Source organism: Orbicella franksi, chromosome 4, assembly GCF_964199315.1.
Source record: "Orbicella franksi chromosome 4, jaOrbFran1.1, whole genome shotgun sequence".
Classification (NCBI taxonomy): Eukaryota; Metazoa; Cnidaria; class Anthozoa; order Scleractinia; family Merulinidae; genus Orbicella; species Orbicella franksi.
The window spans coordinates 14,427,728-14,444,191 of record NC_138148.1 but is presented as its reverse complement, the minus strand read 5'-3'; the positions used below and the strand labels follow the sequence as shown (position 1 = coordinate 14,444,191).

The 16,464-nt window shown below is 37.9% G+C and overlaps 2 protein-coding genes across 2 annotated transcripts; one reads left to right on the top strand and one right to left on the bottom strand.

Moving 5' to 3' along the window:
- Nucleotides 1-437: 437 nt before the first annotated feature.
- On the bottom strand, nucleotides 438-9,824 carry LOC145483530 (fasciculation and elongation protein zeta-2-like). Its single transcript, XM_081462058.1, has 8 exons — nucleotides 9,598-9,824; nucleotides 9,384-9,501; nucleotides 7,374-7,659; nucleotides 6,559-6,794; nucleotides 5,374-5,449; nucleotides 3,284-3,349; nucleotides 2,241-2,292; nucleotides 438-1,765 (listed from the first exon to the last, which is right to left on the bottom strand). The coding sequence occupies exons 1-7, from the start codon at nucleotides 9,813-9,815 to the stop codon at nucleotides 2,273-2,275; spliced, it is 1,020 nt and encodes a 339-aa protein (XP_081318184.1). The 5' UTR covers nucleotides 9,816-9,824; the 3' UTR covers nucleotides 438-1,765; nucleotides 2,241-2,272.
- A 224-nt stretch (nucleotides 9,825-10,048) lies between these two features.
- Nucleotides 10,049-15,346, top strand: LOC145483539 (uncharacterized). The gene is made up of 4 exons (XM_081462070.1): nucleotides 10,049-10,531; nucleotides 11,308-11,431; nucleotides 11,707-11,762; nucleotides 12,330-15,346. Exons 1-4 carry the CDS (start codon nucleotides 10,049-10,051, stop codon nucleotides 12,465-12,467), a joined length of 801 nt encoding a protein of 266 aa, XP_081318196.1. The 3' UTR covers nucleotides 12,468-15,346.
- The last annotated feature ends 1,118 nt before the right edge of the window (nucleotides 15,347-16,464 follow it).

Below are 16,464 nucleotides of genomic sequence, written 5' to 3'. Positions count from 1 at the left end.
AAGCCGGAAGAGAAACGTGAAGAACAAAAACACGACTTTGCAGCCCCTCATCCACCACCCACCCTCCCGTACCCTCACTGCCCTCGCAAATTCTAAGCAAGGATTGGCCCACTAAGCCACCTCCGATGCCATCAAAGAAGATGAGACCATACTGTTACAAGAAATTGATGCTGGGACATGAGCCAATGATGATGCAAGCACACCACAAGTGTCTTCTCAGTGGTGTTTCACTGTTGAGACCCTAATGGCGAGGTTTCTCTTAATGTAAGCAATATTTTATTTGTAACACAGATACAACACTGATATTATATTGTCCAGAACAAATGTATTTGCTCTACTACTATGGTTTGCCCAATTACATACACTGTGCAAAGGGACTGACAAAAACTGATTAGTTCTCCAACCACTGTTTAATATGTGACGAGAAAACCAGAATGGAAAAGAAGAGCATTTATTTTCATATATTAATATCTGTATTTACAATATATATTTGGCAATACTTTGAATTGAAATTTATAAAAATTAACATGTAACATGGTCTTTGATTGGTTGCTTAAACGGTTTGCATGAGGTCAAAGCATGGCAAACACAGTTGCACTTTTTGGCTGGAAAAAAGCCACAATTTTTATGCCTAGAGAAAAGATGGATCTCAATGGATTGTACTGCAAAGGAAAAAGAAAACATTAAAAAAAAAAAGATTTATAAAAATCTGAGAAATGTTTATTAAGTTTGGAAGAACTAGAAACTGCTCGTATTTCTACAACATTTCTTGTTTGACCAGGCTTCCAGTTATATTTCTCCAGCTATGATGAAATACTCAATTCATTTTCTATTTCTTGAACAAAATACCTTTACAACATCGAGCTAAACTTCATAGTTTTATTTTATAAAACAATCCTTTGTGTTTAGACATGCTGATGCAAACCTAAAGTTTGGATGACACAAAATTCCCTACATAATCCTAGCTCATAGCACAAATTCACTCAAACATAACGGTTTGCATTAGCCTATGTAAACATGTGTTACCTAACTCTGTGAAGCAGCTTTAAGCAATGCACAATTGATAATTCTTTAAATTATTTTGGAAATATTACATAAAAAAATAATATTTAAGAAAAAGATCAAATAAACAAATTATTAAAAAATATTAGAAAATAAATATCAATATTTTCTGCAGACATCTCTCCATTTCAGTGGAATATTTCTAAACAATGAAAACTTGTCAAAGATGCTGTTTGGCACAATGAAGAAGACTGAGTATACCTGTATGACTATGTTGAATTTCAAGTATTACATGTATGTTTTTCAACATTTTTTTGACATGTGTTCTCATTGTCATTTGAAAGAAGATAGAATTGTTGCATTTAATCTGAAAAAGTCTTTAAATACTGAGGACTGGAAGGAAAGCGTTTCTTAACAGGAAGTGACTGAGTATTCCAATTTTTTGGAACACTTTTTGACCCTTCCAATTCTCTATCTTGCTCTCTCCACTGTAGTTACTTCTCAGATATCAAGTGGGACTCACGAAGATTACTTTTATATCTTTACTGTTGACACGATCTCCCAGGATCATGACCATTTGGAAGCATGTGACCCACAAATAGACATGCCAAGTGCTCAACTAGTGACTGCAAGATATGCGCAGGGGTTAAGTCTTTGAGTTCTCAACCATTTGTGAGGAACCAAGGCCCAACGGAATTGCTTGCATTGTCGTAGTCATCATTGGTGGTACTGCCATCACTCACTTTGAGACAGAAACATTTACCTGGAGAATGTTGATAAGAGTGATTATCATAATAACACTTTTATAAAACTGACACACAAAAAATCACTGTCAGTGAAGGAAATTAAGGCAGTGGTTACACTATATAATGTAGGTTTTCACTTGCATAAAGTGGTTGTCAGTTTATGTGAAAATGGAGATGAAAAAAGGGGAAGGTCTCCAAAATTGCTCTTGCAAAACACCTGTGCAATAATCCACTTTTTAATTATTATCTGTTTTTGACTTCATTTTTCTCCAAATCAAGGTGCAAACCAAGAGGAAAAAATGAGGTGATTATGTTCAATTAATTTGAAGGCTACATGCAAAATTTGAGGCATTTTGGTGCAGAACAAAATTGACCCCAAAAACTCAATTATGTGACCACCCCACCAACTCCCCCTCCCTCTATTCATCAATTTTTTAATTCAGGAATCTGTTGAGTGCAAAATATCTATAATCGTAAAACTTAAACACTCACATGGGGCGGCCAGAGTGCAGGGAGGACTCTTTCTAGTCTTCAGCACACAGTACTGCCAGAGAAACGAACAAGAATAACACTTATGTGAGGAAGAATTGTATATTTAACATTTTTTTTAAAATTGTTTTATTTACATTGTAATAAAATTCTTTCTGTGATGTTATCACAGGCAGTCAGCACTCTAATAGCAACAACACTTTTGGAAGAATATAACACAAATATGATGCCAGCTAGGACTCTAGCCTAGACTGCTCAATCTGGAGACCAAAGCACTAAGCAGAAAACCATCATGTTTTCCAAATATATTATATTACTATTGTAGGTTTAATAGAAGAGTCACTGGGTTGTACTAAAACAACTAGACTCCTCGATCATGATTACTACTGAATTTGATGGTGGACTCAGGGCTTTGTCCCTACAACATGTGATAATTGATAGAGACCCCAAGTTGCCTGTCTAAATCATCCAATAGAATTTATTGCAACCAGTTACAGCGAATTGCTTTTTGCAAAGAATATGCATACCCTGGGCTTACCCAAGGAGGGACACTGGAAAATTTGGGGAGCGGAGAATGGAAATTTTCTGAAAACAAACCCCACAATATCGAGTATTGTCTGTCTTTACTCATTACTGATATTTAACAATTAGACCCGCAGCCCGCAAGGGCTACGGGAGGCGAAGCTGAATGGGCTATTGACCCATGGCCCTTGAGGGCGAAGGGTCTAATTGTTTTAGTATCACCCAACTAGTCGGACAGAAAAGGCAATAATAAAGCTAACAAATGCAAGTTGAAGAAATATTTATTTGGGAATAAAACGAAAGAAAGCGTCATGCTCGATTGCGCCAATTTTGCCACTCGAGGACTATTACTAATAGTCCTCTAGTAGTGTAGTCAATCAAAATGCAGGATTTGCATTAGTCCACTAGTTGGGTGATACTAATTATTATTATCATTATGGAATAAATGGTTTGACAACAAACTGATATTATTTTTGGTTCCAAACATTACTGTGTAAAGAAAACCAATTCCCATTGATTCTCACCTTTTAATATATATTCAGTAAGCAGACTAGGAACAGTAGGGCTGTCTGCAATAAGCGCCTCCATAACTAAAATAAAGTTCACTGTTAATTCAAGTCATTCAAAAGGAAAGAAAGCAATTAGTCAAGGGCTGATTTAGATGGCCAAGACCAGGTAAGTTTGTTGCAATTGACCTCTGTTAGCTTGTTTTTTTTTCCCATCAGAAATTGTGTTTCCAGAAAGTCACAGTGGCGTTTCAAGAATATTATTAATGACCATCATTACTTTTGGATTTATCCGCTTTTACCTCTTCCTACTTTTGGATGGTTAAAAATCTTTGAAGGCAGGTACTTTTGGTTCGCTAAAATGTGCAGTAAGCAGGGCAGAACCAGGAATTACTGAAAGGAGTGTTGTACACCTTAAAACCTCCAACGCCATCAGCCTGGATGATGAGCACTGCAGGCATGAGATTCTAGGGAGTATGGGGCCACATTTTCTTCATTTTCCAAAGTTGAACACAGTTCAACAAGTACATGAAAATTCACTAATGGTATCAATTCCGTTTGTTTACTTGAAATGAATGTCGCCTGTTATATGTGATCACATCCTGGTGACCTTTTCACGAATTGAGGTCTTACACAGCAGTTGCAAAATGTATTTTATCTTCTCCTGATTTGACTATCAGTGAATTGGAGGAAGTGGAACAACTGTGTATTATCTACATATAGAGTGATCGCAAACGATCAAAAAAGCAAGTCATCTCGCATACACATGCTTTGCAATGATGCTATTTGTTTTCACCCCGCCAAAAAATCTCACTCCTGTCTGCATTAGGACTGCATTCCTTTTTTGTCGAATGCAGTCAGAGTGAAATATCAGTTCAAAGAAAACCCCAAAATGTTGAAAACAATGAAAGAAGCCACAAAAGAGAACAAGAATGACATAGCAGATGGGGCAGCCAAGAGGGGCGGCCAAGAGGGGTGGCCAGTTTGCAGTCTTCACAAAAAATCTCGATTTTTTTTGGCTGCAGACAGGCCGAAACAAAATTAGGATGCATTCTCTTGTTCCTCAAGAAACGTAAAGAGGAGTCAAACAAAATAATAACCAAAAAAAAAAATTCTGCTTATTGAGGGGGAGGGGGGGAGGGGTGGGGAGGGGGGGAGGGGTGGGGAGGGGGGGAGGGGTGGGGAGGGGGGGAGGGGTGGGGAGGGGGGGAGGGGTGGGGAGGGGGGGAGGGGTGGGGAGGGGGGGAGGGGTGGGGAGGGGGGGAGGGGTGGGGAGGGGGGGAGGGGTGGGGAGGGGGGGAGGGGTGGGGTGGGGAGGGTTGCAACCTCCTCAACCTCTCCCCTGGATCCACCTCTGGTAAGTACCATACTCAGGTCGATCCAATGTTAGTAGTAAAATAAGGCAAGAATGTTTTCATTATAGTGAGAGCTCCAAATGATTATGAGACAATACTAAACCAAAGTAAAATACTCAACATATTGCCTTGGGAATAATGGTAATCTACATTGAATGTCAGATGACTGGAGTAGCCTGTCCTTTTTGATATTTTTCATTGTTTTCAGCTTGATTTTGCCCTTACTAAAATTAACAAAATGTTGACTTCCATCTAGACTTATGATCACATTCAGTAATGATGTGAAGTATATATGAAGTAATTCATATTTGAACTGTGGTTGTAGATGAAAGTGAAGAATGATCATCGCAGTAAATTTTCCAATTTAAGCAACTGGAAAAAAGAAGCCCGAAAAAAATCAGGGCTTCAACAGGATTCGAACCAGTGACCTCCACAATACCGGTGCGATCCTCTACCAACTGAGCTATGAAGCCACACATTGGGAGCGAGGTCAATTGACCTCATTGCCAATGTGTAGCTTCATGGCTCAGTTGGTAGAGCATCGCACCGGTATTGTGGAGGTCACGGGTTCGAATCCCGTTGAAGTCCTGATTTTTTTCAGGCTTCTTCTTTCCAATTGCTTAAATTGGAAAATCTACTGTGATGATCATTCTTCACTTTCACATTCAGTAATATTGTTACTTTAATAATCTTTTTGTTAGAAATGTATGGGAAGCATACTTGTTAAACAATTCAAAGGAAATAAATACTTACTTTCAATCAACCTCAACAATACTTTGGTGCTTGGACCTCCACCAAATTCATCATAAGGTATCACTGTGGTTAAATACTAATAAAACAACAACAAAAAAATTTCACATTATTGTACATTTCATAAAATCCCGAATATGACTGGGTGCAATAGTTTTGTTTTCTAGAGCAAGTGGCCAGAATTCATTATTGGAGGATTTCATGCAAAAATGGAGTACATATATGTTGCTTTTGGGGCGATTATTGGGCAATCAGGAGTCACGTTTACTGTCCTGTTATTCTGTGATATATAGTCACTGACCTGATATGGCTGGATTTATGGCCAAATTTTGGTGTGATGAATATCTAGTCATACTTTCTGGTAAATTTCACTGGTGCGTCAGGTTTGCTAACTCATATGAACCATAGGTCAACCAAATGCCGCAAAAGCATACCGAAAAGGTGTAATAATTATGCAACTATATTTAAAAGCACAAATTAAACTTATAAAGGACTAACTGCTGATCTACACATGAAATGTTTTGGATGATATATGATTGTGCCTAGTCAATCATTTTGCACACTTTTTTAAAATTTTGTTAGAAATAATAAATTAACAAGCAGACTGTGTTGAGCTTAGACAAATTAAAGACTTATATACCTAACACAACATTAATTAAAAAACAAAACTGATCAGGGATCTTTGTCAACTGAAAGCTCTGACTAGTTTACTCTGGGAGCTGGGTCCCCTAGAATAGCCATAGGTCATTGAGGTATAGTTGCATAACCACTACTCATGTTATTAAAATACCTGCCAACTTAAATTTTTATTTTAAAGGCATTGAACCTTTTATCCCTGACTGTATCTAATGATGCCCAAAGATTTCTGACAACATTCCAAAAATTGACGAAGATGTTCTGAATATTTCTCAGTCTCAGTCACAGGTGGTATTTCACCAACATTAAGTCACTGTCAGTAATTTTTCCTTCTAAAATCATAGAATTGAAGGAAGAAGCACTGGTTCTACTTAAAATATTTTTTGAAAGGTGTGAGAGTTGGCAGGTATATACAATATGTAAAGTGCATGAGATTTGTCTTTTCTCAAGATCATTTTCATATATACCCTCAGAATCGCACAAGAGAAACTACTGAACTCTGCAATTGTCAAACCATCAATTTTATGGAATCAGTCCAAGTTTTTTAATTACCTTTCCTGAATTAGCAGACCATCCTTTTTTCCCTTTTCCTTGGCTAGACTGTATTTCTCGTATTCTGGATTGAACAGCTAATAATGTTGAGATAAAGTTATTTTTTATTTCTTTTTCTCTCTCTAATTCCTCCCTAAGTGTCAATTCCTCAACAAGAACATCTGAGTACTCTTTGACATAGGCAGCCATCTCCTGTTTTAAGTCTAAAAGTTCTCCATTTGAAAGCTCAGAGAGCCCTGCAAGGAAATAATAATAATGAAAATATAACATTTAGATTATGATTGACCTTCTATAGAAAACTATTACTCAACACCATATAAGTGCTACTGTGGTCAAAAATACCTTTTTTCTTTCAGATATCAAAACTTAATCACCCAGATAGCAATTGTACCAAATTTAAAGTCAAAATCCCAAAGAAAAGTCTGATAAATTCAACTGTCCACCATTACTCAAATTTGAAAACTCCAAGTTTGAAAGAAGGATTGGATCAAGAACAGAACTGACATCATAGTCAAAACCAAACCCCAAAGACATGTACAGAGCGGAAGTGCGAGCACGTCATTTGTTTTGCTTTATGACATGTTGTCACTTTGACATCACAGAATAACTTGCTGTACCCCTCCATGGGAGAGGTATGGATATTTTCCTACACAACAAAATCAACAACTCAAATCTCTATAGTAGTTACCCTGGTAATCATTCTGTTATTGTTTATGACCTGTAGATGTGATATGTCATGACATTGTGTGGAGAACTTACAAGTTGATTACTCTCAGTGGTTAAGCACTTTATTAATCTGTAAATAATTTTCTTACCTGCTGCAGCTTGGCACTCATCAAAACTTGATGTCCGATTGTTTGGTTTTCCTCGGAAGACAAGAAAAATTTCATCCTCATTTTCACCATCAGAATCAGCAGCAGTGGAAGAGAGTGGATCAGAGGATTTTGATAAAACAAAGTCCTCTGGAAGTCCATTAGAATCGCTACTCCATCTTTTACTAGAGTTTTGTGTGCTGAATTTTTCAGCAAGTTTGTGAAAGTCAAAAGTTCTTGTTGAGACAAAATCAGTGTCCTCTTCATTTTGCCAAGCTGGCAAATTATTCTGCAATGAAAGAAAACAGTGAAAGTTCCTTCCTTCCATTTAATTCTGGCATTTAAGTCCTCCTTCAGTGAAAGAGAAAGGAAGGAAATTACACTAGTGAGACATACGTTTGATGTCCGACCAGCCTCCCAAAGTTGTGGATAGTACATTACTCCAGGAATACCTTAATAGAATCAATAATGGGAATTTACAGTCACAGTGGCATTTCCACAAAGTGGCTCTTCATCCACTCTTTCCAGATCGAATTGGAATTTAGAAGTGTTGATTTTTGTGGAGGGGGGGGGGGGGGGGGGGACTGGAGAACCTGGAGAAAAACCCTCGGAGCAATGACAAGAACCAACAACAAACTCAACCCACATGTGACGCCAGGCCCGAGAATCAAACCTGGGCCACATTGGTGGGAGGTGCGTGCTCTCACTACAACGCCATCCCTGCTCCCTGAGTTTATAGCAGCTACCGTGTTTCGTTTCAGATCACTGGTTTACCGAATTTGGCTGCTAATTTTGCTACTGGTTTCCCACCCTCTTCTTCACCCTTCCAGACTAGCATTTTGATTCTTTTTGCTTTTCACCATATGCTAGCAGCGTTTCTGTTAGACACCAATTTCTCCATTACTGCAAATCATAAACCATTTTAAACGGCTAGAACATCTGTCTCTGTTTGTTAACCATCTCCTAGCCGTTCGTTTTGACCGTTTAGCAGATTTCCCTTAGTGTATGTTTTCCCATAAGAGATCACAATTCTGCTTGCCTGGTGTTTCGGTGACGTGGTTATCCAGGTGGAAACAAAGGCAGGTAATTCATTTTAACAAACATTTTCAGTTTTTTGTTTGAGGCCTGTGAAAGTTACCCATGACCAATTTTTGAAGTGGACAGGATAGTAAACTTACGGAATTCATTAGATAAAGATTTAAAACTGTGCAAAGGTCTAGCACACTTTAAGAAAAACGTTAAAACAAAGATGCTTAAGTGTTACACTTTTTAATTCAATGTATTTTTATAATTATTGTATCTTTTTAATTGTATTGTTATTGTATTTATATTGTATTGTTAAATGAAAAACATATTTTTGGGAGTGTGCAATAAAGCTTCAACTTCAACCTCAATTTTCTGGAAGACACCCCTGAATGCCTACAATAACCTCAAACACCTGGGACCAGAACATTTTTAAAATATTGTTACAATTTTCTAGTGCACAGGAATTTCTATTTTTCTTTGCCAATGTTTATGTAGGACAGTGGAAATATCATATATTACCAGGTGTCACAGGGATCTAGCAAATATTTTTTTTAATGTAAAATGTTTAATCTAAACGGATTCAGAAAGGGTGCGAACTTATTACAGCTAAGAGCAAAATAGTCACGCCAGTTTTGTTGAAAATTTGTGCTATGGAGAGATAGACCAGTTCAATCTATTTTAATGTGACTTTGGAATAAAATAACAACCAGAACGCTTGCTATAACGACGAGAAGTAAGTCGAGACACTAGTGTACCCACGAATTAAATTCAAATAAATGTTTCATGGAGGAATCTATCAACTTTGATTACCCTAACTTCATTAAAGAGCTTGCAAATTAAATATAAGATCCAGAACTTAAAAAAAAAAAACACATCTGCGACAAATTTCACGGTGGTAATTCGATTAAAAGGGCAACAAGCTACTCATAAAGCGATATTAAGCAAATGCCTAAAGATCGTATATTTTCAGGCGAAAAAAGGACTTACTCCATTGCTACACGATGGAAGATTCAACGCCCTGGAAAATTTAACCTCTGTAAGTGAACCCCGCCAAGTCAAAGGTTCTCCGTAAGTTTCCAGTGAAGGATCAACACGGTCGAGAATTCTGTCAACGAAACGGCGCAAAAATACATTCACGAATTCACCAAGTATAACTAAAGTTGGCCAATAAAATCAAAGTACTTGTAGATGAAATTTAAACCTGTCATTCGCGCAAGGCGCTCCGTCGCTTATACCAGCTGATGTAGGGTCTGATTGCCACGGAAAGCACGCAATTAGAGTATTGATGACACCAACAGGATCCAGAGATCTAAGACCAAAAGTCACGTCGTCGAAAATATTTGTTTTCGCGCTATTGCCACTAAAATCAGACCATTCGCTGTCTTCGTCGGATGGGTTCCCATCCTCGCTGCCCGCCATGTTGCGTTTTAAAAAATCGTCCGAGTAAGACTGGTCCCTACCGAGACTGCGTTACCCATCACACTTTGCCAGACTAGTGAGTTCAATATGGCGGCGGTTCCTGTTCTGAACCTTGTCACGATGTCATCGCGTTTTACTCGGTGGTGAGATTTTTTCTTAAACATTGGCGCTCAGAGGGCATAGAGGTCTCCCACCTAGATTTTAAATATTTATTATTAGTTTAGCTCTATGCAATGGAGTCAGCACCCGCGGAGAGTGGGAACGAAACATCAGTTTTGACATCGCAAGATAGGAACGTCGTTGTTAACGGCGAGCTTTCGACTTCTTGCGACGCAAAAGGAGAAATTCACGATCCTGATCAGGGACAAAAAACTTACAGTGCCAAGAAGGTTACAGATCTAAACGGCGTCACGATCCGCACTCAATCATGTCCAGGCACATCGGCAAGCGAGAACCATGTAACCTTAGGTCACTCCGATCAGTCAAACTGTGACCCTTCAACGACGAACATGTCAACTCCCGAGAAAAAAGAATCTTCCGAACAGGCTGGAACTTCAGATACTTCTGAAAAAAGTATAAATTTAACTTACGTTGGTTATGAGTCTGAACTTCAAATGGAGGCTATCATGGCCCTTATAACGAAGGACCTTTCGGAACCATACTCCATCTACACCTATCGTTATTTCATTCATAACTGGCCCAAGCTGTGCTTTTTGGTAAGTTGAGGGGAAATTGAGGAAATGTGTAATGACATAAATGATAGAAAATTACACCAGGAAGTTTGTTAAAATTGTTTGTGGAAAATAATTATACTGAAAATATTTGTGGCTAATCACTGCTCCAGGTGCATTGTGGATCTTGTACTCCACCAAAAAGGTGGGAGACAAGTTCACAAGGGAGACATTTCCTGTTAAGACCAAACATTCAAAGTTAATGAGTTGTTTATCTTATGGCCTGTTGTGATCTTTTTGCAAGCCAGTGCGTAATCAGCTGGTGAGCATTACGGGAGAACAATGCCCTAGAGTTAGCCTATCAGAGTGTGCGTTACATTGGCTACAAACACAAGTCATATGATAATTTATTTTACTGACCCTGTGTGCAGATGTCTGACCTACTTTTTCCTCGTTTCATGTGGAAAAGTGATGTCTGCAAAATGCCTTGCTTATTGTTTTCTGTTATCCTGTTGTTTCCTTGAATTATGGTAATGAAATGAATTTGGGGTGACAGGTAAGATTTGTGATGTTTCCTGTTCGCTTTTGATTTCACTCTTCGATTCTGCAGTATTCAATAATTTAACTCTCAGAAGGGAACTATAAGGGTTTGAAAAATAGAAATGTAAGATATATAAATCCTAATCACAACATAAACATAACCTCAGCAGAGATAGCCTAATTTCCAAAAGAGAGGTTTGGAAGGGAAGGGATGCAGAGCTGAAAATACCAGTACAACCTGTGTTTAGGTAATAAGTAATGCATGCATGGTGTCTCTCCAGGCCATGGATGGCAAGAGGTGTGTTGGTGCTGTCGTGTGCAAGCTTGACATGCACAAGAACATGATTCGCAGAGGATACATAGCAATGTTAGCTGTTGAGAAAGAATACAGACGACATAAAATAGGTGAGCTGTGCCTTGCTACAAAATACCTAATATAACAGACTGCAGTTACATTGGTATCTGTATTAATTTGCATTGGAAAGCATTCCAGCTACATGTACTTTAGTCTATGGTTGAAGGTTTAAGTTTCTGTAAGTTCCTAGCTTTCAGGCACTAACCCAAGAGTGGGATGTCATGAAGAGACATATAATCAATGACATATTGTTTGACCAATGCATGTAAAACAACAGGGTACTGTTACAGGACAGCCTCATCCTAACGTCTCATTTTTTTTTTAGGTTCAAATCTTGTGGTAAGGGCCATCAAGGCAATGATTGAGGACAGCTGTGATGAGGTAAGATTTCCACTCATTATCCTTGTTTTACAAAGATACAGCAAGGTGTCCCAGGAGAGTACTCGTGTTAATGAGAGTATTATTATTCTTTCAAGAAGGAGAACATTTTTGTATTAGACTAGGAGTAGTTGGTTTTTGTTCCTGAAATCTTGTGCGTGCGGAACTTAGTCAACATTATGCAAATTAGGGAAAGAAATGAGGAGGGAATGGGGACAGGTGCATGCTAGTAACTTAACATCTTGCATGCCAGGAAAAGGAATGGACTACTCACAGTCTATTTCAATCTGTATAAGAATTCAACACCAAAAGTATGTATATCTGAGCCCAGTTGGTATAGTGGTGTACTATAAGCATGTAAATTCTCCCTTTCACTGATATAAATACCTGATCAAACATTAAGGTAAAGAGAATTTAGAAAATGATCAATAAATGTATATTGTCTGACCATTAGATGAAACTCACCCGATTAGTACTATAAGAAATGTGTGAAGTTCAGTAAGGAAAAATTGTATGTCGACGTTGTAGTTCATATCACAGATAAGGCATGTCATGTTACTTAATTTGCAGGTTGTTCTTGAGACTGAAGTGAGCAACACAGCAGCTCTTCGACTCTATGAAAACCTGGGGTTTGTTCGAGATAAAAGGTTGTTTAGGTACTACCTTAATGGAGTTGACGCACTTAGGCTGAAACTGTGGCTCAGATGAGCAAATGTTTTATCAACAAAAATCTATTCTACAAATGAAGTTCTTGTGGATCATGTCACATTAAGTACTGTCTATTTTGTGAGTGAATTCCTTGTGTAAAAACCGTGTCAAAGTAAATTAACAGTAGTACTTTCATTGTGGAATTTTTCAATAAGACAGTTCGTGTAATACGCATGGTAAAATAAACAGCAACTCAATGCCATTATTTTATTTATTTATGTTGACTTTTATTGGCTTTTAGTCATGAAAATTAAAAATGATAGCGTACACAGGCTGTTTTTGGATTGGGAATAATGTTATGTACATATACTTGCTACCTGGCCTGACTACCTGTAGATTGTGACCAGGATGTTGCACTGGATTAATCATGCACAGGGGCGTAGCCAGGACTTTTATAAAAAGGGGGTCACACTGTATCAAAGTGAGGGTACTCACCATGGCCAAGGTATCATCATGGCATTTGCGCCACCTGTTGTAGGTTGTTTGCTCAAAAAGGGTTACAAAAGGGGGGCTCACGGGCACCCTGGGACCCCCCTAGCTATGCCCTTGATGTAACTAATTGAGGTAGAGTGGCACCTTACAAGTCTAACTAAAACTCCCTTGGTGTGTGCAAGTCACAGTTCTTATTTTGTCAAAGTGAAAATAAGCTTACAGGCTGTTGAATACTACCCCCCCCCCTCCCCTGCAAAAAAAAAAAAAAACATTCAACATGCTGAAAACCTGTTACCTAACCTACAATTTAATTTAAAGGTGACCTCAAATAAAAACAGTTTCAAGGTGACCATCAAACAGAAATTTTTTTATAAAGAAGTTATCACCGTTTATGTCATAACTTTTCAGAATCAAGACTTGACATCAGGGTTTGTCATTTACACTTTCTTTCCAGCTCAAGGGTAATGAAATAGACTTGAAACTGGGGTGCTGTATGTATATTTGCCAGTGCTACTACTGGTTGAGATATGACACGTCTTGCTCATTTATTTGACTGTGATCCGTGTGTCTGTCACACCATTAAGGACTAGTAGTTTTATGTTCTTACCCCTGGCCAGTGGTTGACCCAATAGACATCTATGCCAGGTAGTGAGTGGTGCAAAATTGATATACCTTTGTGGATGAAAATGCTGTTTCTAACAGTATTAATTATTTTGTCCTTTCACTATTAGATTCAAAGTAGGGACATAACATGTAGTTACATAAACATCTGCTGATTCCCATCTTGCAATGTTTCCCAACCAATAACAAGACAATAGGTACTCCAAGCTCTTGACTTGATAAGTTAAAAGTGTATGAACAAAGATGCAAATTCCTTTCATTACTTGACATCTTTTCTTGTATCTCATAAATGCAAAAATAGCAAGCAGGGAGGTGTTGTGGGTTTCTCCATTTCTCCAATCATGATTTTTGTGATTCTAGATTCCCAGCTCTCCACCCGATGGAACAAGAGAGACTATGCTGTCCCTCATCTATTGTTGTTATCTACATACGTACATTTTAGGGGGTCAGGAGCTTGGGCTTTCCAAGAAAAGTTTGGTTGTTACAGAGTGTGAGGGTTGTAAAGTTTACACGACACTTGCCAGCACCTACATTTATGATGCACAAGATGTCCAAATGTGTTATTTCTTTGTTTGATACAAGAAAGAAAAAAGATATATTCACCACAGAGACTGCAAGCAGTCTCCCTTTTGCTCGAAAATCTGTGGGGAAGAACACAAGACAAGTGAGCAGTCGTGCATGTGAGCGTGATATGCAAAGCTGTGAACCCCAAGTAGTGCTTGCCGCTCATATGTCACGCCCACACGTTCACTTGTTTTGCATCATTGGTCACAGATTCTTAAGCAAGAGAGACTGCTTGCTGACTGCCTGCAGTCTTTTCACCACAGAGCTTTAGCCAGTAGGAAACAAAATGAATTTATGGCTAATGGCCAACTATAATATTATTTTGTAAATATATTTTTACAAAGACAAGTGGATGTTGTAAAAACAATGTATGATTTGTAAATTGTCTGTCAAATAGTGTTATGTGAAAATAATCAACTTGTTGTGAGAAAATGGTCATGTGATTTACTATCACAAGCTTAATTCCTCAGGGGCTAGGTTGCAAAGAGCAGACACAGGATTCTTTATTAGTAATATAAACCTTGTTTTTTGCAACTCGTCTTCAGTTTTCTTTATCTGTACTGCCTCACTCTTACTATGTCCATTTAAATTTATTTTTGTGTTTAAATCATTTGAAATGTTTCGATCCAGTTTCATTTTCCCATGTCTCAGATTATGGATAGGAACATTTATCAAAGGAAAACAAAGATCAAACTTGTTTGCTCTCTCAGCTTTATAGAAATCTTTTAATCTTCCCCAGTTTTGGCCACCTGTGCATTCTTACTTTCTTTTGTTTACTATCTTTTATTTTGTGGATTCATGAAATAATAGTAAGACCATTTTGTTTGCAATAACATTGGCAAAAAAGTTGCAGCAATCTAGCCTCCTCCAATAATAAATATATTACTTAGGCTTATAAAAGCAAACATGAGAAAGAGTGAAGTTCCAACATTAAAATGTGTTGTTCCAGAAAATATCCATACTCCTCCCAGGGAGGGTTTTTTGGTTTGAAAACTTTCACGTTACATTTTTGTTTGTATTAGAAGAGTAACATATATCACAGCTAGGCTAAACCACAAGTGTAGCTTGAACTCACGCTGTGGTTTAGTTTAGCTGGCTAATTTGTCCGTTCTGTGGCAAAGAACACATTTAAACGTTTAGGTCCCAAGTGATCAACCATTTTATTTCCCTGTAAGTGAAGCAGGCATGCACATATAAATAAAGATAAAGAAAATCGTCATCCTTTTCTGTACCACATTTTACAGATTCTTAGAACGTATAAAAAAGTTTGGAATGATTCACAATGATGGCAGAGAGAAGAATTTATGGCTGGTTATTTGAAACACTGTCAAAGATATATATATCCTTGGAACTTGGACAGATTTCAGGCTGTCGTCTCACACGTCAGGAAATCTGTTTGGGTCTGCAGGCTAAGAGATTGGATAGGATGCCCTAAGTCAGTACTCTTGGTAGAGTGGGGTTCCCATGTGCAGAACTCTGACCAACTACAGAAATTGGGTTCAGATTATGGCCTCAGTGCTGTCAAAACTGTGTTTAAATGATCAGTCCAGTTAGCTGAACTTGGGACTGAAAGGTCGTGTCATAGTTGTCTGATTACTCTGTGAACAAGGTTGTAAATGAAATAAGCTGATTGCTGAGAGAACAAACACTGTAAAATTTCATGTTGTTCTTCTTGTTTTGAAGTAAAAAGTTCAACCTTCAATTGCTCACGTTAACTGTGTATTTTTCATTTGTTTTCTGATAATAAAGGTAAAGAAGATGTGGTGAACCTATTTATATAACAGGTCTTCATAGCATTAGAACAACTCTTAGAAACACCCTTAATAATAATTTTAGCTTTGAGTGTTTACAACTCAAAAATGAGCTCAGTGACCCCTATTTTAAAGCCGTGAAAATTGCATAAGGAAGTTATGGGTTGCAGTGGTTGGATCAGATTATGCTAATGAGGGATTGGTTGATCATCTATTGACTCTTTGCAACTTGGCTGTTTTGCAGGCACATCTCTCGGACAACGTAAGTGCTATGTTAAAAATGTTACTGTTAGCTCAAATAACTCAAATTAAATAGCTCCTAAATTGTCTAGTTAATTTGTCAATCAGGGTAAGTGTCAATGGCAGCTTCTAACTGTTAGTTCAAATAACTAAAATTAATTTAGCTTGTAAAAACAGTTGTCCTTCATCTCTCCCCGCCCGAGTGGCAATTTGTGAGCAAAGAAGATTGAGTGTTAAAATTTCGGGTTCATTATTTTGTGGGTCGGGAAAGTTTTCATCTGGCACACATAAAGCAACAGTGATGTACATGCTGCTAAGGAGACTACAAAAAGGTCGTTTAAAGGTTAGCTTTTACCTTTCAACATTGTATTACTACAATGGTAGACAGT